The sequence below is a fragment of the Podarcis tiliguerta genome, assembly GCF_965153285.1.
Source record: "Podarcis tiliguerta genome assembly, chromosome: 14".
NCBI classification, from domain to species: domain Eukaryota; kingdom Metazoa; phylum Chordata; class Lepidosauria; order Squamata; family Lacertidae; genus Podarcis; species Podarcis tiliguerta.
In genome coordinates, this window is record NC_139547.1 from 19182042 (window position 1) to 19207285 (window position 25244).

General features: G+C 46.6%; 1 protein-coding gene and 1 long non-coding RNA gene across 9 annotated transcripts in view; one reads left to right on the top strand and one right to left on the bottom strand.

The window, feature by feature from the left end:
- LOC310663933 lies at window positions 1-11025 on the bottom strand. Its single transcript, XR_014504689.1, has 3 exons — window positions 9908-11025; window positions 3965-4111; window positions 1-360 (listed from the first exon to the last, which is right to left on the bottom strand). It is a non-coding gene; the product is annotated as an uncharacterized lncRNA (long non-coding RNA).
- DET1 (DET1 partner of COP1 E3 ubiquitin ligase) overlaps window positions 9133-25244 on the top strand; it is a 23910-nt gene continuing 7798 nt past the window's right edge. Inside the window, exons 1-4 of one of the 8 annotated variants that reach the window (XM_083412057.1) lie at window positions 9133-9377; window positions 13427-14601; window positions 19643-19833; window positions 24443-24634. In XM_083412057.1, the coding sequence (XP_083268183.1) occupies window positions 13519-14601; window positions 19643-19833; window positions 24443-24634 (1466 nt within the window). In that variant the 5' untranslated portion in view covers window positions 9133-9377; window positions 13427-13518. Of the gene's footprint in view, window positions 9378-11221; window positions 11337-11365; window positions 12215-13426; window positions 14602-19642; window positions 19834-24442; window positions 24635-25244 lie in introns of those variants that run through there. The other 7 variants (XM_083412061.1, XM_083412056.1, XM_083412059.1 and 4 more) reach the window with 7 other exon arrangements.

Consider the following 25244-nt stretch of genomic DNA (forward strand, 5'->3'; position numbering starts at 1 on the left):
CTTCTCTATTCGGATTCCAGGCAAGCCCCCTAGTCACAGCTTTGGATCCAGCAAGGAGCAGACTGTGTCTCCTGCTTCTATTATCAGACCAGCTCGGTGTCAAACTGCAACTACACATGCAACAGATGGAAACAAAGTGCTAGAGCCCTGGAGTAGTAAATCAGGCTGTGTCCCGTGCAGGCTGGGGCTGGCGGCAGCTGCAGTCTGAAACCTCAGAGTTGTGCCAGGTTGACAAAGACTCCTCTAAGCACATGTTTTGAGGAGAGGCTGTTGACGGTGGCTAGATGGAATTCATTGTGGCTTTTACCCTCAGCTCTCCACACTAAGAGAACGGAGACTCTCAGTGCCTGTTTTGATTTACTGAAGGACGCAAAAAAAAAAAAAAAAAAAAGACTGGGGTTGAATTGCGTCAAAAGGCAGCTGCAGCTTCTTACAGCCAAACAAAGAATCTGCTCTATTATCTATGGAGAAATAAAACTCCGGCATGAGGAACCAAAGCTCTTTGAGTAAGGCTCAGCTCTTAAATTAGGCCCTGGCTACTCCTGGCCGTGGAAGCTTTGAAAACTCAACATCTACCAACAATAGGTTGGGAATGAACAAGTGCTTCAGGAGCTCATCTTGAGCAGCAGCTCAGACCCTTGCCTCTCAACCACATGAGGAAAAGCCAGCCAGATTAGTTGGACCAGCAGCACCAGAAGCCGAGGTGTTGGGTACCAATCCGGGCTGCAGCATCCTAGGTGAGCTTGTTGGCCAGGTAGGGTTGGCATCTTACGTACCATCAAGCACAGAGAGCACCCACTGGCATAAGTTTGCCTTTACAGTGGTACCTCGGGTTAAGTACTTAATTCGTTCCGGAGGTCTATTCTTAACCTGAAACTGTTCTTAACCTGAAGCACCACTTTAGCTAATGGGACCTCCCGCTGCCGCTGCGCTGCTGGAGCACAATTTCTGTTCTCATCCGGAAGCAAAGTTCTTAACCCGAGGTAATATTTCTGGGTTAGTGGAGTCTGTAACCTGAAGCGTATGTAACCCAAGGTACCACTGTACTGATTTATATTTGTCAGAGGTCATTTGAAAAGAATTACTATGATTTAAACAGGAATATGCAAGACATTTCACCATAGTGGGGTAGATTGCGACCAGGTGGCTTCTGTTAAAGTAAGGCAAGTGGCCGCTGTACCTTTGAGCCAAGCCCTGCTGAACTGAGACCTTCAGAGGCACTGACTCTTAAAGCTGTACCCTGCCCTGAAGAACACAAACCCCACAAAACACACCATGCTTCACAAGCCCATTAGACTGCTTGTCAACCAAAGAGACTGACAATGAGGAGTCACAATCCTGAGTAGGCTCTAAGTCCTTAGTGAAGGCTGGGTCCATTAGAGTGAATGGGGCAGCGCCCCACCAATCTCAGTTAGCCTTAAGCCAGCCCCCAACCCACCTGTCTTCTTGCTTACAACCTGCACACAGGTTGTCACTGTCTGCCGACTCCTTCCTCCCAAGTCGCTTGCAGAACTCAGCAGGGAGAAGGATGGAACTAAACTAGAATTAGCTGGCTGTGTCCTTGGCTCTGCCTCCACCTATCCTTGACCTCCCTGCTTTCTGCCCCACAAATGGCTACCAGTTATCACTGCACCTGAGGAGGTGCAGAAATTTGGGACAAGTAGACTGGATGCACAGGAATAAAGGATCTCTGTTCAGCCTCCGACGTCAGAACCAGTTGCTTGCTTGGTATTCTCTGAAGTTCTGCAGTTGAGGCCGGCTTTGCTCCATCCTGCTTCTGCTCAAGGTCAGGATGGGATGGAGTCCAGCTTGAATCTCCTCGTGTGGTTCCTGTTTCCCCCCATTTTGGAAATTAAGGTGGTTGTATAAGGAGGTGCTTTATATTCGCAGCTGCTATATAGCCTTTATGGTGTAGTGGTTAGAGAGTTAGGTTCCAATCCGCATTCAGCCACGAAGCTCACTCGGAGACCTTGGGCCAGCCACGGTCTCTCAGCCTGACCTACCTCACAGGATTATTGTGAGGAGACAAAGACATGCCCTCCAACATTTCTCTGATGAAAATAGGGACGTCAATAATTAAAAACAACAACAACAATTTATTTGTACTCTTCCCATCTGATTGGGTTGCCCCAGTCACTCTGGGTGGCTTCCAACATATATAAAAACGTAGCAAAACATTAAACATTAAAGAAACTTCTGCTGCCTTCAAGTGTCTTCTAAAGGTTGCATAGTTACTTGTCTCCTTGGCTTGGGGGTTGCATAACTCTGTCCCTTCCAACATTTCTATGATGAAAATAGGAATGTCCTAAGGAAAAGCCAGGGATGCGGGTGGCGCTGTGGGTTAAACCACAGAGCCTAGGACTTGCAGATCAGAAGGTTGGCGGTTCGAATCCCTGCGACGGGGTGAGCTCCCGTTGCTCGGTCCCTGCTCCTGCCAACTTAGCAGTTCAAAAGCACGTCAAAGTGCAAGTAGATAAATAGGTACCGCTATGGCGGGAAGGTAAACGGTGTTTCCATGCACTGCTCTGGTTCGCGAGAAGCGGCTTAGTCATGCTGGCCACATGACTCGGAAGCTGTCTGTGGACAAACGCCGGCTCCCTTGGCCAATAAAGCGAGATGAGCGCCGCAACCCCAGAGTCGGTCATGACTGGACCTAATGGTCAGGGGTCCCTTTACCTTTAAGGAAAAGCCGGACATTCCAGGATCAAATCAGAGACCGGGGCAGCTTCTTTAAATTCAGGGCTGTCCCTAGAAAATAGGAACACTTGGAGGGTCTGCAAAGGGGAGCAGAGGAAACATGTGCACCACCTTGAATGCCTTGGAGGAAAAGCAGAATATAAATGCAATGAATAAAGCACTCCTCCAGACCAGGTGCTAATCCATATACAACTTCTCCCTGCCCCCCTCCCACCCCACAAGCTCATAATGTCTCACCTGGAGTACTGCAAGATGGCATAAGCTTTAGTCTAGCTCGCAGCAGCCTTATAATTGGGGGAGGCTGAACAAAAGACAGGTCAGACCCTCATAATGATTGTGATAGAAATTGGCTGGGAGCTGCATTGCTTTGCATGGACGCTCTCTCCCAGTGCCAGAGATGGGAGAGGAGGAACAAAATTGTCAGAGGTGTAAGAGGCCTGACCTTTTGCTGCTTGTTTGTCCCTGAGCCTGTCACATCTGTTTGAGGAAAGAACCCTTCCCCCCTTTTTCATAGCTCTCAGGGAATCATTTGTTGGGGAGCTGGCTATTGTTTCCATTCCTGAGAAACCCTTTTTGAACAAGAGAGATTGAGTTGAGGACGAAACCAAGCCCTCTTACCATCAGGCCACAGAACCTGGGGAATAATATATCTGTCGCTGGGCGAATTCCTCAGTAACAGGGGCCCTAGGCTGGTTTTCACCCTCTCACTCAGCTCTCATGTAAGCAGTTTGCTTTGGTAGGGGACGGAGAAAGCAGCTTCAAACAAGCATGGCGCACCCTGTGGTTTACGGCATGAGGGTAGCGCATGTCAGGGTAAATGAGGGAGGTCAACTGCAGCTATACTAGAGAAGTACTTCAGTGTCCTTGGTTGAGCAGTGCATGAATAGCTGAATGAAATGAAGCCGCAGACGGGCGAGGAACAGTGTTTCCTCCGCCTGCAACATCTTCCACATGGATATTTCCAGACCTTCCGACATTAAAGCTACAGTGGTACCTCGGGTTACATACGCTTCAGGTTACAGACTCCGCTAACCCAGAAATATTACCTCGGGTTAAGAACTTTGCATCAGGATGAGAACAGAAATCATGCGGTGGGGCAGCAGCAGCAGGAGGCCCCATTAGCTAAAGTGGTGCTTCAGGTTAAGAACAGTTTCAGGTTAATTAGGACCTCCGGAACGAATTAAGTACTTAACCCGAGGTACCACTGTATTTCATAAACACTTTGCTTATGATCTCCCCACATCATCTCCCTTCCGCAAAATCTCACATCTCTCCATCATTTCCTTTGGCATCGAGGGCTGGCGTTCTTTGTTTCAAGGTGTTCCGACAGTCGTTTATCGAGAGTGCTTGTCTCTTATTTCAAAATCCAGGGGGGAACAGATGTCCGTGGATCTACTGTAACTGAAGATACTATCTGGAGTAACAAAGAGGAGGAAATTTGATTCAGCTGACATTTGAAGGTGAATGTACCAAATTAGCAAATGGGGAAGGGGATTAACTGAAACACAGGCCTCCTTCAAAATGTGCAGTTATCAGAATTTTCAGATACAGATCTCTAATGAATGCTTTCAAAAAAAATTATACATTAAGGGAAATTGTGAACAACCATGAATGTATTAGTGAAAATAACATACTATACCATTAGAAATGCTAGTGATGAAACAAAATAAAAATGCCTTAAATAAATAATTGGGGAAATTGCTTGCAAAAATGTGTACAATAGTCAACACTGCCTACAGAAATATGTTTAGTACCAGACATTTGCACTAAAATACTGATTCTCATATGGATTTTTTAAAAAATAAGAAATCGCTACAGAAATATAGATAACTGAATTTAATGCTGGGGAAAGTAGGAACTGACAGAAATTAACAGATCCATCCATTCAGTGCTATTTTTCTAGAAAAATAGATGGTATGCCAGAGCTCACCATCAATGCCTTTCTTGTTCTCTTATAATGGGAATGGTGCCCATCTGAGAGTTGCTGGAACTGAGTTCTAGTGAGTTACATCTGAAAAAACGCCCTGTGTCAATTCTTAATCAGCTGCCCCCCTGCCCCCCCCCCTTGGCTACGCCCATGGCAACGTGAGTTCCTCTTTGCTACCCATGAATATCTGAAAATAAGCACATAATGCAGATCCGCAATGAGATTCTAACTCAAATAAGCTCACCCTGCAGCCACTCAAGGATGCAGAGAGCTGTGAAACTGTCGTAAGAAGGTATTGTTCGTTTCTAAGCATCAACTCTAGTCTATTCAAAACATCCAACATTATTTTTTACAAATGCACAAATCAACAAAATGAGACAGCGATGGGCAGTGGCGTAGCGTGGGGGGTGCAGGGGGGGCCGGCCGCACCGGGCGCAACATCTGGGGGGGGCGCTCACACTCGCAGCTCTCTGCCCCTACCTGGCTCACTCACTCTCTCTCACTGCAGTGCTGGCTGTGCGAATCCGATCCGAGCCGCCGGGTCGCCACCCACTGTGGAGGGGAGGGTGCCAGGCGTGCGGTGCGGTGCGGAGAGAGAGCGAGGGACTATCTGGGGGAGGGACAGTGCAGTGGGGGGGGCGCAAATTACTTGCCTGGCCCCGGGTGCTGACAACCTATGCTACGCCACTGGCGATGGGGAACCTCAGTCCTGAGGTGGACTCTCCCTCAGTCTGGCCCTTGGGACTCTCCCCAGAACACACCTTTTCTACATCTACACCAATGGCTTCACACATTTTTCCAGGCTGGAATGTGTCCTTGAATACTGATACTTTTGCTTCTCTTGAAGGTGGATAGTGTCTCTCTCTCTCTGTGTGTGGAAATTAACCTATTGTACAAAAGCAGAATTAGCATTTATTTCTGCACCCACCTTTCAATGCAGCCCCAATACGGTACGATGTGATCAAATTAAAAGCCACCCTCAAAGCCTGCGGCAATAAATGTTTTCACTGCCCAATGAAAAAGGAAGATCTCGGGCGTTCTACATCCTTGGTGCCACAACAGAAAATTATATCTTCCTCCTGCCCGCTCGCTGAACTGAAAACAGCTTTCCAAGGTCAGCACTCTGCACTGACACACATCCTAACAAGAAGATATGGTTGTGTGTGTGCAGATGTAGGAAATCTCATTTCATGTCAACAACGCTAGGCATGAGGTCAAGAGTAAATAGGCCTCCCACCAATAATTGAAAAGGCTTGGGAGGAATGGGATGGGATGGAGAAAAGTTTGCTGGTTATTTACTGTGACAGCAAGGCAGATCTCGAACTGGTTGTTCCTAGGGTTGCTAACACCATACTGGGTCCCATGGTTGTCTTATTTCATAACATTCCAAAAATGTAACTCTTTGATTTCAGCTACTTTCAGTCAATGCAGGGGAACCCATGGAGTTTTAAGTTGGATCCAAACACTCAGTAAACAGCAGGGATATTGATTTGTCTAACCTCCCACTAAAAGACATATTTCCCAAGCACTGAAAGAAGAATTCAAGTTGCAACACTTATTCCCAAACTTATGAAAATCTCGATCTGTTGACAGAACAGACAGCAAAGTGGCTTTTGCTGTTCTGTTTTCACAAGGCATGAAATCCCAATAGCCTACAATGTGGGCCCTACATGAATCACAAACATTATAAATTTTGGAGACCTTGGTAAGTCCAGATCACATCACTTTTAAAATGGCCCAAATATTGCAGCGAAGCATTTCTTGGAGAGCTTTAGACCAGCAATGATTAACCTTTTCTAGCCAGTTGTCCAGATCCTTAACACCCCCCCAAGTGTTGTAGGTCATTTTGAATTTTTGACCAATGAAGACATTGTGGCTTCAGCTCCAAGTCAGCCTCCAAACCACACCCCTTCTGCTTTGTGTAACATGCAGTCTGTTGAAGAGTTCTGGTGGACTCAGAGGTATGCCCTCAGAAGTGATGTCATTGGCTCTCCATTAAATAGTGGTGCTCCATTTGTGCCCAACCATGTCCCACTGCAACAGTGCAGCAGAACATAATGCCATTGTAGGGCCTTGTTGGAAGAGTCTAGGGTGCAACCTGGATTTGACTGGGAAGGGCTGTGTCTCTGCTTGGCTCTGCTCTCTGTGGGAGAGACCACAGTCTGAAATCTTGGAGAGGTGCTGCCAGTCAGAGTGGACAATACTGAGCTAGATGGACCAATGGCCCAATGGTACAAGGCAGCTTCCTATGTTCCTATCACACACATTACCACTGTTTTGGGTCCTTCACAGCAGAACTGCCTGGGTGGTAAGGATAACCACCCAGGTGTAACACTCAGCTGCTTTATTTCTGAAATTGCACTGGTGTATTTTCCCTAGGGATGTGGGTGGCACTGTGGGTTAAACCACAGAGCCTAGGACTTGCCGATCAGAAGGTCAGCAGTTCGAATCCCTGCAACGGGGTGAGCTCCCGTTGCTCGGTCCTAGCTCCTGCCAACCTAGCAGTTCGAAAGCACATCAAGTGCAAGTAGATAAATAGGTACTGCTCTGGTGGGAAGGTAAACGGCGTTTCCGTGCACTGCTCTGGTTCGTCAGAAGTGGCTTAGTCATGCTGGCCACATGACCCGGAAGCTGTATGCCGGCTCGCTCGGCCAATAAAGCGTGATGAGTGCCGCAACCCCAGAGTCTATCATGACCAGACCTAATGGTCAGGGGTCCCTTTACCTTTACCTTTATTTTCCCTAGTAGAGGCATATCTCTGGATACACCAGAGTAGGAGCTTCTTCCAGATCCTAAAGTTCCTCAGCTGCCATATCTGGTGCATAGGATTGTACCCTAAACACCGTGTCCCGATCCTTTGGTTCAGCATGCCTATTTGAATAACAGTCTTTTTTCCTGCAATTTGTCTAACTAGACAATCATGAAAGGAATATTTTCCTAGGTGGATGGTGCTTGATTCTGTGTAATATATGCCTATTTAAAAGCACAGAATCAGAGATACTTCTTTTCTCACCCTCTGCAAGTGTTTATTGACCACTTACATAGAAAGGCATCCAAAATGATGTCATGCACGTGTAGTAGCTCTTATATTCCATCACCTGCATGTGCAGGGGTGGAACAGTTTGTAAGAACTGTTTGTAAAAGCCTTTGTAGCCTATGCATTGCTTGGGGAACCTTTTATTTTCTGCTGAGGGCCACATTGCCTTGGGGATACTTTTTTTTTGGGGGGAGGGCACATGCAGTAGGTAGGGCCAGAGCCAAAAGTGGGCAGAATTTACAAGATTGCATAGAACACACACTCTCTCTCTTTCTTTCTCTCTCTCTCTGTCTCTCTGTGTGTGTGTGTGCGCGCACCACACCATTCTCCCTGAGTGATTTTGATTTGTGTCCTTGAAATAGGACTCATTATAGCCTTTATTTCCCTAACATGCTGGATTAAGAAGAAAATCAGACAGATAAAAGACTAGCAGATGAACTTGAAGCTCCGTTAATCAAGAGCATGTGGCCATCTTTGATTGAGGAGTGCTGGGTCATGTTGGTTGCAAAAGCCATCAAGAAAGTCCTTAGCAGCTTTTGAGAGGGTAACTGATCCATTGTGATGCTTCAAATGCATGATATTAGGGAGGACTTCAAAAGAAAGACTTCAGAAATATGCTTTTGATAGGAAGCCTTTAAAAATGATATTGGAAAGATACCAGCTATGGGAAAGGCTTCCAGTGAAAGTACTTGTGGGGTAAGTTAAGGATATAGATGATGAAATAGTTGGGATGGGTCAGGTCAACTGAAGCATGGCCATTTATGAGCAGATGACAGCAGGAAACAGGAAAGATGTTAGGGCTGCTAGTGGAAAGATATGTAGAAGGGTGATAGAAAAACAAATTAAATAGTAAAAAAACAAGTTTAGTCATACATTTAGTCAAAACAAGATAGTATGAAGACTTGACACATTGGAGAAAACACAAGTTGGGCACAAGTCTCTTGTATGCCATATGGTAGCAAAATGGTGGGAGATTCCCAGAGCAAGAATGGTTGGAGCAAACTTCTAAAATGGCAAGTATTGGGGCTTTTGGGAGCATTCAGTCATAACTGACCATTTACGAGGAGACTTTATTGCATTGGATCATACAACACCTTCTGGTTTGGTAAGACTCCTCCTACCTATTAGTTGACTTCATCAACCAAATAGTCTAGATTTCTGCTGTGCTGGGATACTATACCGTTTGCTAAATATGTTGGATTATTTTTAGCATAGGTTGTGTACATTGAAGTAATGTATTCCATGTGAGAACTGTATTAATCAAAGTGTGAATAAAGCATTGAAAAGGCATTCTATGTCCTTGTCTCTTGTTACCAATATTGGTGGTAACTGACAACTGGATAAACATACCATTTTAGTTCAGTTAGGCATTTCAACCACAAATTTTTCTAAAAATATATAAAAAACAGTAATTGGTAATCAGTAACCTGTTTGGCTAACACTCATTGTGCCATCATAATTCTCTCCTTGCTCCTCTCTGTGTCACTATCTGGCGGACCACAGGCTCTCTATCACGGATATAATGTATTGCTTACATTGCCAATTACTATACGCCTTTGGCATGGGTGCTGTTTGTTAAGGCCTAAAATTTGGCTATGGCCAAGGCTATTTCATTCTTTTAAGAACTGGAAGACATTCAGCCGATAGAACTGAAGCTGTTTCCCATCACAAAGCCACAGCGACGACCAAAGAGGCAACTGCCCAACAACTCAAATGGTTAGTAAAAACTGAGATCTATCCAGAAGCATTAGGGGACGCGGGTGGCGCTGTGGGTAAAAGCCTCAGTGCCTAGGGCTTGCCGATCGAAAGGTCAGCGGTTCGAATCCCCGCGGCGGGGTGCGCTCCCGTTGTTCGGTCCCAGCGCCTGCCAACCTAGCAGTTCGAAAGCACCTCCGGGTGCAAGTAGATAAATAGGGACCGCTTACTGGCGGGAAGGTAAACAGCGTTTCCGTGTGCTGCGCTGGCTCGCCAGATGCGGCTTTGTCACGCTGGCCATGTGACCTGGAAGTGTCTCCGGACAGCGCTGGCCCCCGGCCTCTTAAGTGAGATGGGCGCACAACCCTAGAGTCTGTCAAGACTGGCCCGTACGGGCAGGGGTACCTTTACCTTTACCTTATCCAGAAGCAAGGGTCAACATGGTTTTCAAACTATGTTCCACTTCCAAGAACCCTGGAGTTCCCAGAAAACTAAACAAGGACTTCTCAAGATAAAGTTGGTCATGACAGGGAAGTGAAAAGGCAGCTTACCATCCTCAGCTTACAATTTCCCTGTGATGCACAGTGTTGGGTATGTCCCAGGGTACAAACACGTGGAACAGTAATGGGGCCCAAGAGGTCAGGTCAATGCCCCATGTGAAGGCAGTGTGCACACCTTAGAAGAGGGATGGGGAACCTGTTTCGGTTTGAGGGCTACATTTCCTGCAGTGCAGCCTTCTTGATGGGGGGCACATACCAGTGGCAGGTGTGGCCAGAGGCAAAAGTAGCCAAAGCAATGTGTGGACATTTTACAGTAAGCCAGTTTCTACACTCCCCTTTCTCCTTCCATCTAGGCAAGTAAGAGGCATTAGCTGAGTTCAAGGACATAGGCCAGCCAGCAGAAAAAACACCTGAGGAGCATACAAAGCAGGACCGGCGAAAGGTGTGGCTAGGGAGAGGGCCAGATATTCAAGCCCCGAGGGCCGCATTTGGCCCTGGGCCTGAAGTTGCCCACTCTTGCCTTAGAACAAGCCCCCCAAAAATTTGCAGTGCAAAGAGCTTGCAGTATTTGTTTAGGAGTTTCCTCAGTGGAAAATGGAATAGTCTGTGTATTCTCTCAAGCTTCAAAGCCAGGGGTCTCTCAGAAGATATGTAAGTATGTATTTTTTCATCCTGAGGGAGAAAATCAGTTTTTGTACTGTTCCCACAGGGACGACGTCTGGACATCAGAAATTATTTCTGACATGCATGCTGAAGCTTTTCCGGGGAAACAAGTTGTCACAGTGCCTGGAGGCTCCCACCGGTTTAGTAGTAGTCCCACTGTGTGTCTGGGGTGTCCCAGTGCCTTTTTTGGGGTGCAGTAGAGTCATTGTTGCCCTCATGACCTGTTTGTGGAGATGTGTGTGCTTTGTGGTTGGTTGTGGGGAGAGACGTTGCCATGGTACCTAAGGTTGCCATGGCACCCTACTAGGCTGTGGCAAGGCACCCAACTGGTGAGAGCAGTTGGCATGGCAACCTCGGGGGGGGGGGACTGGCATCAGGCTCCTCCCCATGCTGCACCGGGAGGTGGGACAGAAATGGCCCACCAAAGGCTCCTTTATGGGGCGGGTACCGTACGCAGCCCCAGCTCTGATGGTGGCCACGTCAGTGGAGAACATGGTGGTGCTCATGCCCCCTGCCAGGGTATGGCGGAGCAGGCGTTACTAAGTCGCCATGGGGAGGAGAGAGGGATGCTCCACGTTTGCCGCTAGGAGCCCTCCCTCCTAGGAAGCTGGTTGCCATGGCGCCGCCTTAAGCGAGGATGCGGTTGCCATGGCAGCCAAGCGGGAGGAGGCGGAGGCAGCGGGGTACCGAGGCACCACCCTCGCGACCTCCGTCCGCCAGGGGCCGCTGCGGAAACACAGAGAACAGCAGCCGCCGAAAACCAAACCAGAGCGGTCGACACTCTGTCCTCTGACGCTTGTCGCTCTGTGGTTCCTTGGTAAGTCTCCGCTTTACTGCGGCTACGCTCCTTCCGCTCGCGGTGCGGTAGGCTATGGGGACTCGTTGGTAGTGCCTGACGTCACTCACCCTCCTCCTCCTCCTCTTTCTTCGGCGGAAACATGGCGGCGGCCTCCGCGGAGTGAGTTGTGGAGGCGGGCTGCTGTTCTTCCCCCGTCAGGGGAGGCCTGGGTGGGAAGCGGCGAGGCGGGACCTCTCCCTGCTCGACCCTTCCGTCGCACCCGCGGAAGCCCGAGTTTGGGGGCGGGAAGGGTTGGCTGGGAGGGGAGACTTCGCGCTGCTCCCCTCGCCCCTCGCCGTGGCTTCGGGTCCGCACCTGCCCAAAATAGCAAGGAAGTTGAAACGTTCAGTGACTTCCCGGGGAAGCAGCACCTAGAAATCCCTTTGAAAGACCATCTTTGAGCAGTTTTGCCAGTATCGTGTCGATGGTGCCCCCCCCCTTTAAAACAATTCATAAATAAATCTGATGGTTGAAAGTTCCCAGAAGTCACACAGCTACCCGTGGAGAGGAGGAGGATGCCCACTGTCTCTGTGCAGGCTTGGCTGTCCTCAGCCCCTGTTTCCTTCGAACCAGCATCTGCTGCTTGCCCATGTCTGCTTCACAATATAGAGATGCACAGAACTGCCCATCCTTAGAGGAGACTGCCTGTTGCATCTCTGCAGGAGTTGCTTTGCTAGGTTTTGCCTTCCTTTCCTCCTTCCAAGCCTTTGGCGGCCCGGAACAGTGACTTTTTGTAGGAACCAAGGTGGGTTGAGTGTCATTGCAGGTGGCTGATTACCTAGGAAGGTGCCTTATACTGAATCAAACCATTGGTTCGCCAAGGTTGCAGACAGATCTTTCCAAACCTATCTTCAGATGTGAGTGTTTGAGTCTGGGACTCTGAATTCAAAGCATGTGCACTGCCACGGTGCTATGGCTATTGTCATAAATGCTACACACACACACACATTTAGTTCTACCAAGGCACACTTTTGTGTCAGATCTTTGGGGAACACTAGATAAGAGTATTTGGACTTGGACCCAGGTGACCAGGATTTAAATCCCCATTGAACTCTGAATCTGGCTGGGTGACCTTGGGCCACTCACTGGACTCAGCCTAATCCTTTCCCTTGTGGTCAATGCAAAGATAAAGTTGTAAAAGAGGGAGCCCTGAACTCTGAAAAGCATGCTCTGCAGTTTTGCTGTCATCTCTAACCTCAGCATCTCTTGTATGGCACCATGAAGATATTTTTTGATAAAGCTTGCTTCTAGTATAATATGTTAGAATGATTGTAATTTGGTTCTGTGCTGTTGTTGTTTCTAGAGTACTTTTTGTTGTATAATAGGCATTCATTTTCATGATACATTCATGTCACTCCAGAGAATCTTCATGTTTCATTTCAGCTCATATTTCCTGAGACACTGTTTTAACAGATATAGCTGCCTAGCTGTTCTGTTGGGTTAGATCATCTGTTACTTTACTGCAAGAGTGCATAGAAATATTCAAGTGGGAAGAAGTTTTCTTAGTCACCAATTCCTTCTTGCAAAATTGTAAATGTTTGTAACAAATGTATTATTACAATTCTGGCTTTCCCACAAAGAATAAGGCAATGCTCAGTTCTCATACGTGTTTTGTTAAAGCCCAGGTATCCTCTTCAGGCCTTGTATATTGCATACATGTAAACAGCTGTTGGCCAGTGGGTAGGCAGACATTCCTTTGGCACTCAATACAAAGAACTGGGCAGAACATTGATGGGGAACTTTGAGATGTAGCTACAAATCCCATTATCCCAGACCATTTGCTGTGCTTGCTGGGACTGATGGGAGTTGGAGTCCAGCAACATCTCAAGAGCCATAGGTTTTCCATCCATGGGACAGAGTGTTGTGCCACCTTTAAGCTAACAGATGTGTTGTTGCATAAGCTTTCGTGGGCCTGAGTCCTACCTCACCCCATTTGACATACTAGATTTAGCAAAAGTATTTGTTATTGTTATGTGAGCCGTGATACATTTATTCTTAAAGAGATGCTATGTGTGAATCTAACACTGACTTCTATTTCCTTTGATCTCTCTACAATTTTATTCTCACAGCAACCACACCCTTCTTTTCTTGGACAGCATGATATGCCTTTTGACTCTGCCAGATTCTAGCCACCCTGGGACTTTTTCCACTTGAAGATATTATGGATCATGAGGCCCCAACTATCAGGCCACGTCGGATCCAGAACCAGAACGTCATCTACCGTCTAGAACGTCGAAGGATCACCTCTGGCAAGACTGGCACCCACTGGCACCAGGTGCGCATCTTCCACCAAAATGTCTTCCCCAATTTTACCGTGGTCAATGTTGAAAAACCACCCTGCTTCTTACGGAAGTTCTCCCCTGATGGAAGGTACTTCATTGCCTTCTCCTCAGATCAGACTTCACTGGAGATCTATGAGTATCAAGGGTGCCAGGCAGCAGAGGACCTCCTCCAGGGCTACGATGGGGAGATCTTGGCTAATGGCAATGACCAGCGGTCCATCAACATCCGTGGGCGACTCTTTGAACGTTTCTTTGTCCTCCTTCACATTACCAACGTGGCCTCTAATGGCGAGCACTTGAACCGTGAATGTAGCTTGTTCACAGATGATTGTCGCTATGTCATTGTTGGCTCTGCTGCCTATTTGCCTGAGGAGCCCCACCCTCCCTTTTTTGAGGTTTACCGCAACAGTGAATCAGTGACACCTAACCCCCGGTCACCTTTGGAAGATTACTCTTTGCACATCATAGACCTTCACACAGGCAGGCTTTGTGATACCAGGACGTTCAAATGTGATAAAGTCATATTGTCCCACAACCAAGGGCTCTACCTATATAAAAATATCCTGGCCATTCTGTCTGTACAGCAGCAAACCATTCATGTATTTCAGGTAACACCTGAGGGCACCTTTATTGATGTACGAACCATAGGCCGCTTTTGCTATGAAGATGACCTCCTCACACTCTCTGCTGTCTATCCAGAGGTTCAGCGGGATTCTCAGACAGGCATGGCGAACCCATACAAAGAACCGTTCATAAATTCTCTGAAGCACAGGCTGCTGGTCTACTTGTGGCGAAGGGCAGAACAGGATGGGAGTGCTATAGCTAAAAGGAGGTTCTTCCAGTATTTTGACCAGCTGAGGCAGCTGCGCATGTGGAAGATGCAGCTCTTGGATGAGAACCATCTCTTCATCAAATACACAAGTGAAGACGTGGTCACGTTACGGGTGACAGATCCTTCACAGGTATGGAGCTCGCCTTTGTGGGAGCTATTCTGGCAGGATATTGAAACTCTGATATTGTTCTTGTAAATCCTGTCGACCAGGCTTTCTGTCAGCATGCTGTTTTGAGTTTTTGTGTGTGAGTAACAAGGAGAGAGACGTGGGTGGCGCTGTGGGTTAAACCACAGAGCCTAGGACTTGCCGATCAGAAGGTCAGCAGTTCGAATCCCCGCAACAGGGTGAGCTCCCGTTGCTCGGTCCCTGCTCCTGCCAACCTAGCAGTTCAAAAGCACGTCAAAGTGCAAGTAGATAAATGGGTATCGTTCTGGCAGGAAGGTAAATGGCGTTTCCATGCACTGCTCTGGTTCTCCAGAAGAGGCTTAGTCATGCTGGCCACATGACCTGGAAGCTGTACGCCGGCTCCCTCAGCCAATAAAGCGAGATGAGCCCCGCAACTCCAGAGTCGGCCATGACTGGACCTAATGGACCCCTTTACCTTTACCTAACAAGGAGAGAGCTCCTGGATCAGGTTGAGGGTCATTCTATTCCACCATCCTCTTTCCAATAGTAGCTGGCAAGATGCTTCTGGAAAGCATCCAGGGACAAAGGCAATAGCCCTCCCATGTTGCTTATCCCTCCAGCCGCTGTATTTTATATAGTCAAGTTCCTAGTCAGGTTCCTAACCCTTAGAACCAGTCCAGGATATTTGAAATAAAAATGACATTTCTCCTTCCTTCAGTTACAATAATTTAAATTAAAGTTGTCATTTAACCTGCACTCATATTCCTGGAGCCCTGCTCCTATTGCATCTCTCCACTTTGCTTCAATGGCCGTGTTGTGTGTTTGTGTATTTATAGTTACCATTGTGTTCCTGAACGCTCATTGAACAAAGGTTCTAGAAACATATAAACTTGAATCCTATATGGACCAAGTAATACTGTTTGGCTGCTGGAACTAAAGGAAATAGTGTCCTCAAGTGTAAATTTCACTAGTCTGTGAAAAGGGGGGGAAACCTGCAATCGTATATATTATTTAGTGAAAACATTTGTAGCCTGCTTTTTAGCCAAAAAGGCTACCTATAAAAATGTGGCTTCTCATTGCAACCACTCAACTGGGGAGCCTATGCTGTAGCATTCTGATGGTGACTCTTTCACAACTGTCTTTTATGAAATCTTCAGCAGCTTCCTTTCCAAAATGGAGCAAGAGCCTTGTACTATTAAATAGAGTGGGAAACAGCTGAAGAAAGGAGGCATGCATGTTCATGCTGCTGGGTTGGGCTGCTTTTAGTTTCTTTCTTTTCTTTCTTGTTTGTGATGTTGATTGGTGTAGAAAGGTTAAAATTTTGATTCCCCCCCCCTTGCTCCTTTATTATTATTACTTTAAATCACCCCAGCCAATTGTGAGTCATGCCTCTCCTTCCATTAGGCAAGATTGATGGCCTGTTACTTTGATTCATCGGGAGCTCTTTTTTCCCTTCCCAGCCAAGCCAAGAATGGGTTGAAACAGTGCTTCACAGAAACATACAAAGCTACTTATGCCAAGTCTGACGATTGGCCCATCTAACTCAGTATTATCTACACTGACTGGCAGAGGCTGGTTTCTAGCAGGAGTCTCTACCAGTTCTACCTGGTGAGGCTGGGGAATGAACCTTGGACCTTCTGTATGCAAAGCCACCGAATTACAGTCCTTTCTGGCTACTCCAGTCTTTGCTGCCTGTTGGAATAGTTGCACGAGGGTCCTTTTTCCATTTCCAAGCACAAATCAAAGTGCTGGAGCTTGTGTTTCAAGCCCTACGCGACCTGGGACCCAGGTGTCCGGGAATGGGGTCTGTTCCCCCACATCAACCTGCTCAGCACTGATACTTTCTTCATACCCTCACCCATGCACAATGAGCGATGAGGGATACAACATGAAACAGAACCGCAGTAGGTTGCAAAGTGGAAAGATGTCAGTGGAGCTCAGAAACTCTTATTAGCTGCAAGTCAAATGGCAGCATTAATGTTCTAATATAGGGCATGATCTGAGGGCACATGGGGCTGCCACCTTGCAGAAGCTATTCAGGTCTGGGTTTGTTCAGTGGTGGGTGCATGAGCACTTGGGAGCCACATGTATGCCGCCTTGGGTCCCACGATGGATGGAAGGTGGGGTATAAATGTAAGAAAAAAAACACAGAACAGAATTGCACTATGTGGTTGTTTGCCACTGAGACTTAAGACTTTTTAAAAAATTAAAAAAATATCTTGGGTCCCCACCATCCCTGACCATTGGTTAAGCTGGCTGGGCATGATTTGATTTGGAAGCTAGCAACATCTGGGGACCTAAGATTGAGGAACACTGTCTTCTTGTCAACCTAACATGTGGTAGGCTGAGCCATGGCTGGGCTTTCTCAGGGCCTTGTGGCACCCCACTTGTGCAATTCATTTTCCAGGGAGGCAGGCTTAGCACCAGCACTGTTCTCTCTTTAATCTCTGGTGGGTTTAAACTCCTGCTAAAATTGTTTTAAAGTGCTACCTTTAACAGTTGCTTCATTGATTACCATGGTTCTATCATTTTACGATCTGTTATAGGGGCTTAGGAGTTTAGGTTCATTAGTCATTAGTTTGGTTGTGACTCACTCAGTTGTGCAATGGGTCCCAGCAGATAGACCATTTTCTTTTTTTTTTACTGAAGTGTTTTTAAGAGACAGGAGAGGAGAAGGGCAGCGAGTGAGAGAGGAGGAAGATAAGTGGGCACAGGGAAACATGGACATTGAAAGTAGGCCTGTGTTGCAGGTTAGACTTAAAAATGGGTCAGGGGATTGAAAATGTTGATCTTTGTGCTGGTTGATCAATTTGGGTTGTTATCTTGCAGTCAGTCACCTCTTCAGTCGTTAAATTTGACTGTTGAGTCCATTGATTGACCTTTTCAGATAAATGACTGGTGTAAGAGTTTCCATGAATGACAACCAATACAGTCTGATTTTGTCCACCTTTACCTGGAAGTAAGTGCTATGTGGCTTGCTCCCTGGTAAAGTGTGCATAGGCCTGCAAGATGAATGCAAGTTAGTAGTGTGGCAATGGGTCACAAAAGGCCCTCAGTTCTTGGTATACAAATTTTTCTCTTAGAGAGAGGGCTGGTATGGTGCAGTGGTCATGGTTAGGCTGAGACATGGGTTCAAATGCCTCTTTAGCCACAACGCTTTGCGTGGAGTTGTCACTTTCTTTTTTCAACCTACAACTCTACTGAGATCAATTAATATCTCTGCTGCTGTGTATAGTACTGGTTGCCAGGACTGGCTTTGTGTAGGGATTCATAGGAATATTGCAAGAATGAGACAAAGTCTAGTATGCAAGCTAAAATTGCTAATGGAAGCGCATGCTGATTAAAGTTAACATATATGTTGGAAAGGCTATTGGAGAATGTGAGCTCTGTTATACACAGGACAAGAAGCAACTTATGGGTAGGCTCAATGTTGGGCTGTAAGGGCTTTTAGAATCAATGGAATAAGCTGTCTGAAAAAGTTGTGGTTTTCCAGGAAAGAAGGGAGAGGTATTTATTGGGGCTTCTTCTGCACTCTCCAGAACCCTGCCTTTTTGAGGTCAATAAACTACATCTGTAAGACACTGGGTTGGACCTAGCACTTCCCTGCAAGACTAGAGTTTTCCCAAGGGGAAATCAATAGGGTTCTTGGGCACTTCCAGATTCATTTTGTTGAGTAATCAATGTGAAGTGTTGGTCTTAGTTGTTGTGTGGGATCCATTAGTGGTCTTTCCCATTTATTATGATAAAGAGTGCTAAGTGAAATTTGGTTGTCCAAAAGTTGCAAGCACCTATTGTAAGGGCAGGGAACCTTTGAGCCTTCAGGTGTTGTTGAAGTACAACTCCCATCCGCCATATCAAGCATGGCCAGAGACTTATCAGTGTTTCAGTTCAGCAATATCTGGAGGGTCAAAGGTTCCCCATACTGATCTGTTGTATTATATTTGAGATGTCACTGGTTCCACTAAAGGTTGAATATGCAGGTCCAGGAAAGCTAGGTGGTGCTTTCAGGATTTCACTCTCCACCTCCCTGCAAAAAAACCCCCATCTTTGACAGTGATTGGAGTAGCAGAGAAACAGCAAGAGAGAATGTGGAGGGTAGGGCTTAGATTGCCAGTAGCAGGCAATTGACCCTGGAATGGTGGCTATAACAACAAGCTGCATTCCTTCCCCCCTCCATGACTTTTCATGGACTTGAAACTTTTCCTTTATAAAAAGAAAAGGGGATGCAAGGATTCTGGAGATGCCAAACTCAGTGCAGACTTTAGTAATCGGTCTGTAGACATGCAGAAATAAACATAGACCTGATCTTTTGTCCATAGCATGTTACCTAGGGAAAGATTTCTTCACAAGTACCTAGGTGACTGATTGCAAAACCAAAATGCAGCTTTTGGACATTCTTGGATAAGAACGCAAGTAATTCAAAAGAAATAGTTAATGGCGCTCAGTCTTTCATTTCCCCAGTAGCGGGGGACCCTGAAGGGTACACCATTTACAGGCAACAGTGGAGCACAATGCGCTTTAAAAGGTTCCTCTCGGCATGTTGGAAATATTAAGACAGGAAAAGAAAATAAGTGTCCCCCCCAGCCCCTCCCCAAATAAAGCCTACCAACTCTCACCTTTCTGCATATACAGGGGGAAATAATTCATTGCCAGCTACCACCTGGCTTAAAAATCACTTCGCAGCAGGAGCTAAAATTAAATCTGCCACTCTGAAAAAACATTTCATGTTTGGCAGAGAAAGGAAACAGCAACATTGATGTGTCCAGTTTGAAATAAACAAAACAAGAATTGGAGGAATTTCACATTGCTTTGTTAATAATTTGACGGTAGTTAATAGCATAGTTAATCTGTCGCCCATTGCGATGGCTGGAAGTTACAATGAACTTGGCAGGTGAAATGCAGAATCCTCCCATCCAGCCACAAAACAGCATCGTATCTTGGTTGGTTTAATGGCTTGGTGGTGCAAGTTGCTCACTTAACATGGCCTTTGTGTCTTCCACCTGGGCTCAGCTGGCTGACGTCAATTCTGCTTCCTCCTGCTCAGCCTTCGTTTTTTGTTGTGTACAACATGGTGACCACCGAGGTGATTGCTGTATTTGAGAACACGTCGGACGAGCTGCTGGAACTCTTCGAGAACTTCTGCGACCTTTTCCGGAATGCCACACTGCACAGCGAGGCGGTCCAGTTCCCCTGCTCAGCCTCAAGCAACAATTTCGCCAGGCAGATCCAACGCCGGTGAGCCCTTTGGACCGTGCATGGTTGCCCAGTCAGTTTGCAAAGCCAGTGAAGCTGGAGAGGCTAAAAACTGGCTTCATATCGAGCTCTATGGTTCAACTAAGTTTATTGCTATAGTGCCATTGGTGTACATGGGTATACAGTGGTGCCTCGCAAGATGAAAAGAATCCGTTCCGCGGGTTTTTTCGTCTTGCGGTTTTTTCGTCTTGCGAAGCAAGCCCATTGACGGATTAGCGCTATTAGCGCTATTGGCACTTTAAGGGCTAAAAACGGCTTTTTAAGGGGTGGGGGATTAGCGGTTTTGCTGCTAAAATGCTTTTAGCAGCTTAGCGATTCAAAATAAGGGGTTTTGGAGCGGAAAAAAAATTCAAATTTTTTCGTCATTTTTCGTCTTGCAAAGCAAGCCCATAGGGAAATTCGTCTTGCGAAGCACCTCTTCAGACGGAAAACCCTTTCGTCTTGCGGGTTTTCCGTCTTGCGAGGCATTCGTCTTGCGGGGCACCACTGTAATAGGAATGATAATGATGACAGCAAGCATTTATGTAGTTCTGGGATAACCAACATGGTGCCCCCCAGATGTTGCTGGACTTCAGCTCCCATTACCCCAGCTAATGTGGCCAGTGGTCAGGGAGAATGGGAGTTGTAGTCTGTCAGCACTTTAGATACCCTCAATGTAGTGCTTTAACATGTTCCAAGTGCTTTACATACATTATCAGTCATCCTTAAACAGCCTTATAGGGTAAACCAGTAGTTTTGTCCTCATATTGCGGAAAGTGAGGCTGGGGGTGCTGGGTTACCTAAGGCCAGCTTGTAAGTTCATGGCAGAGGCAAGGGTTTGCTCGTTATTGTTTTTTACTAGACTGAGGTCCCTCAACCAGAACCATAGTGTGTACAACGGGAGTGGAGCCATGGGCAAATGGCGGCCTAGGTTGGAGCTGATTGCCTCCTGTACTCCAAGAGGCAAATATTGGGATAACATGCATATGCAACTGAAAATTACTTACTAATTACTTATTAATTGTAGCACAAAAACACTGTTTCATGTTGCAGTAGCCACCTGACTGGATAACTGTAACACACACTACTTGGGGCTGTTCTTGAAGACTGTCTGGAAACTGCAGCTCATCCAGAATGTGGCTGGCTGAGTGGCACAGCCCATTGGGACCACATAGCACTAGTTCCAAAGAGCCTGAAGAGGTTGCCTGTGTGTTTCTGAGCTCAGTTCACAGTGTTAACATTGACACAGGACCCCCTGAATGATTTGGGCCACAGTACCTTTATCTGTACCAACCTGTCCAGGCTTAAAGGTCAGCATGGCAGGCCCTCTTGTGGTTGCACTGCCAGGTGAAGTGGAAGGTGTGGTGATGTGGGAAATGGTCTTCTTTGTTGTGCATCCCTGCCTCTGGAATGCCCTCCCCATGAAGATGCATCTGGTGCCAACTCTACTTGGTTTTAGTGCCAGTTTAAGATTAATCTTTTTATTCACGCTTTTGGATGAGTTGTGGCCTGTTGCTGATTATATGTTTCACCTGCTGCCTTTTACGTTGTATATGAATTACTTTTAAAAGGTTCGTTTTATGCTTAGAATTGCTTTATGATAATTGCTTAACATGACTGGTGTTGACCTGTTTTGTTATTTTATAGCAACTCTGTAGATTTGAGGGGGGGGGTGGATTAGAATAAAATCAGACAGCAGAACTACACAAAGATGAGATCAAAGGGAACCAATTAAGACTCTTGTTTTACAAGTGAGGAACAGTGAAGCTGAGACAGAAGCAATTAGCAAATGGCCAGCCATGCCATACACAAACACACACACTATTGTTCAACTATTGGGAGTGAGAAACTCCTGCTGTCCTGCAGATCGCCCAGAGGACTAGCAGATCTACTTTCTGCTAGCCTCTGCTCTAACCACTGCATTATTATGGCCCTTTGTCTGGCTTGAAGAAGAATGGGGTATACCAAAGGGATCCTGGAAGAGAGATGTTCTAGCTGGGTGGGTGGCATGAGAGCCAGCAAAGCCCATGCATAAGGCACAACAAGGCAAATAATGATTATTTGTGAATTGTAAACTTGAGTCCAGTGACGAGAGCATAACACTCTCTTCTATCTCTAAGGCAAGAAAACTACTTTAGACTGTGTACCAGAAAGCATTTTCCAGGCAGCTCAACAAGAACAAGGTCTTCTTTTCCCCCCACTTGCCGGTCCCTCATCTTTACATAATCTAAACAACGTCTGAGGATGGATTTCCCCATCATCCTTCGACCTTGGAGGAGCCATCTGTAGCTCTTAGAGAAAACCTGTATTAATTTGATGGGTTCGTAATCCATCTCTTTCCTCCCACATTTCTAGTTTCTGCCGTATTATGTAGCTTAGGGGCTCTTGAACCTAGGAAGAAGTCAATCTGTATCCGTTAAATTCAAGGCTACCTCCAGAAAGCAAACTATGAGTGCTGTTTAAGGGGAATAAGGCAGCCAGTTCGTTATAAAGGCTTTTAATTATTGCAAGGCTGAAATCTTTGACTGTTAGATTAATCAGCTAAAGCTTCAGTTGATTAATTGGTGGGAGTCAGTGTTGATTAGTAAAGCTGTGGGTTGATGACAGGTCTTTGACCTCATGCTCATCAGAGTGGAGCATACTTGCAAGGGTTAACTCTTCTTCTAGAGGCAGGATCAAACTTTTTTTTGGGGGGGGGGTGCAGTAATGATGGCCAGTCAGAAGGGGAGTGAACCTTCCTCAAGTATCCAAACTTGACTCTGCCTTCAGCAAGACTGCAGAGTAATCCTCTGACTCTTGTATGCTACCATCATAAGTGCAGGGCCCCATTTTTGTTAGTTCTTAGGATTTCTTTAAAAACTGCTTTGGTTTGCATGTGTTACTTTAATGGAATCTGCTAAAGAATATATTAAAGGTTGCTTCTCCTTTCAACAATGTGCAGTGGCTGTTCTGCTTTTTTATGTGCTTTTATCTTGTTTTGAAGAAGCAATCTAAAAAAGGCACCTAAATTGAATGCATATGCATTTAAGTGATTGGCTCATGCAGTAGCATTAGGAACTTCCTTCCACATTGATTTTATCTGTTGGGGTCCCTCCCTGGAGACATCTGTTTTGACATGGAACCTCAGGTCTGTTGCAGAGGATTTTGGACAGTGCTCTAGGACTCCCATTCAGTTTGTTTGGCGTCCTGCCTGAACATGTTGAGTCTTATTGTTGCCTGTGTAAAGTGAGTCTGCACCTTAGAACTTGGCCAGAGTAGTACACCTGTGGCTAGCTGTTGCAGGGGAACGATCCGTAAGGATAGGCTCACTGTCTTTCAGGGAAGCTTCTCCTCCATCACTCATCACTGAGGACCCCATAATGTGCTTCCAGCGAACGAGCACACTTTGAACACAGTTGCACCAAACAATTGCTGCTTAGAATGCAGGTTGTTTGTCAGCAAAAAAATACTGTGTAACTCTGGAGTGGGGAATCCTTGGCTCACCAGATGTTGTTGGATTACATCTTCCATCATCCCTGACCATTGGCTTTGCTGACTGGGGCTGTTGGGACTTGGGAGTCTAACAGCATCTAGAGGGTCACAGGGTCCTCAACTCCTGCTATACAGTCTTACCTTTGTTCTCGAACGGCTTAGTTGCCGAACAAATTGGCTCCCGAACGCCGCAAACATGGAAGTAGGTGTTCCGGTTTGCAAACATTTTTTGGAAGCTGAACATCTGGCACATCTTCCACTTGAGTGCGAGACACTTCTGCAGCCAATTGGAAGCCGCGCCTTGGTTTTTGAACCATTTTGGGAGTCGAACAGACTCCCAGAATGGATTCAGTTCAACAACCAAGGTACCACTGTAACTGGTTGGCATATGAAACTGCTAGTTTTTCACACACACACACACCGGCCAAAAAATAAATCCTTGAAATTGCAGTAGAAGTGCTGGGAATTGTGGCTCAGCAAGGGGTCTTCTATAAACTCTAAGCCAGGGGTCAGCAACCTAAGGGCCATAGGCCAGAAGTGGCTCGTGGAGGTCGTTTGACCGGCCCTGAGCCGCCTCTGAACCGAGCTGCCTGCTCATGTGCTGCGCTAAAGCAGCATGGCGCAGGAACTCACTTCTGCGGCACCCAAAATTGCGTCTGCACAGACGCAGATGCCAAAAATTGCATCTGTGCACATGCAGACACTGAAAATTGTGTGCGTGTGATCTGGCCCACAGAGGGATCTCCGTGGGACTGATCCGGCCCAGGCAAGATAAACCTTGCCGACCCCTGCTCTAAGCACTCTGAAGAAACTGCAGTCCCAGGATTCTTTGGGGGAAGCCAGGGCTGTCAAAGAGGCATCATATTTCTTTAAATGTATGATTTGGATGCGACAGTGCTCTGTACAGCAACTGGCAGAAACTTTCTAATGCCTTGGGCAGAGTTTCTTCCCATTGCTGCTTCCTCAGATATTTTTAGCTTGTCGTGGCAGGGATGTGCTCCATTGAAACATGGATCCCTCCCTTCCTTTTGTATCTTTCTATCTCTGCTTCTTCCAAGGCTAAGACTTAGCGTTGTGGGTGGTGGTGATTTTTGTTTCGTGCCTTTCATCTCTATACCGCCAACCTGCCTGTTGCCTTCAGATTCAAGGACACCATTGTGAATGCAAAGTACGGTGGGCACACGGAAGCCGTGCGGCGGCTGCTGGGGCAGCTTCCCATCAGCGCTCAGTCCTACAGTGGCAGCCCCTACCTCGACCTCTCCCTCTTCAGTTACGACGACAAGTGGGTGTCTGTAATGGAGCGCCCCAAGACGTGTGGGGACCACCCTATCAGGTATGTGGCATGCCCCCGTGATGGTCCATGTTTAGATCTAGTACACAAGACCTTCATATATCTAGCGCATTGTGAAGGGGAAGGCTGGCTGCTGGTTTACATGAGTCTTAGTCTAATCTAGCTTTCACTGTTCTTACATTCGGATGTTGCTTGTTGTGATGCTGTTAGGTGTCTTAAAGAGAGACTTCTAAGAACCATGTTACTCACCCATGTCAGCATTGATTCCCTGCTCTTTCCCAGACTCTCTTGGGTGGGAGTGTGGGGTAATGTTTTTTGGGGCCACGTTACTATGGTGGAAAGTTGCCCGGGGCCACATTCCCAAAGTGAGCAGGGTCAAACCCACACACAAACATTCCCTTAACACACACAGAATTATGCGCCAACATACCTGCAAAGCTATTTCCCATGGAAACAGAGGCATTCTTAGAAAAGCCACTCATTTCACCTTCCATTTTTCTTCATAGATTTTATTTTTTATAATAAAGTTTTCCACCACACTCTGTGCAAAAGGAAAATCAGCAACCACCACTCAGTCATCTCAGCAGAAGCATGTAAATAAGGTCAACGCGCAGCTGAACTGCAAGCTCTGCCTTGCAGCTCCTTAAATTTT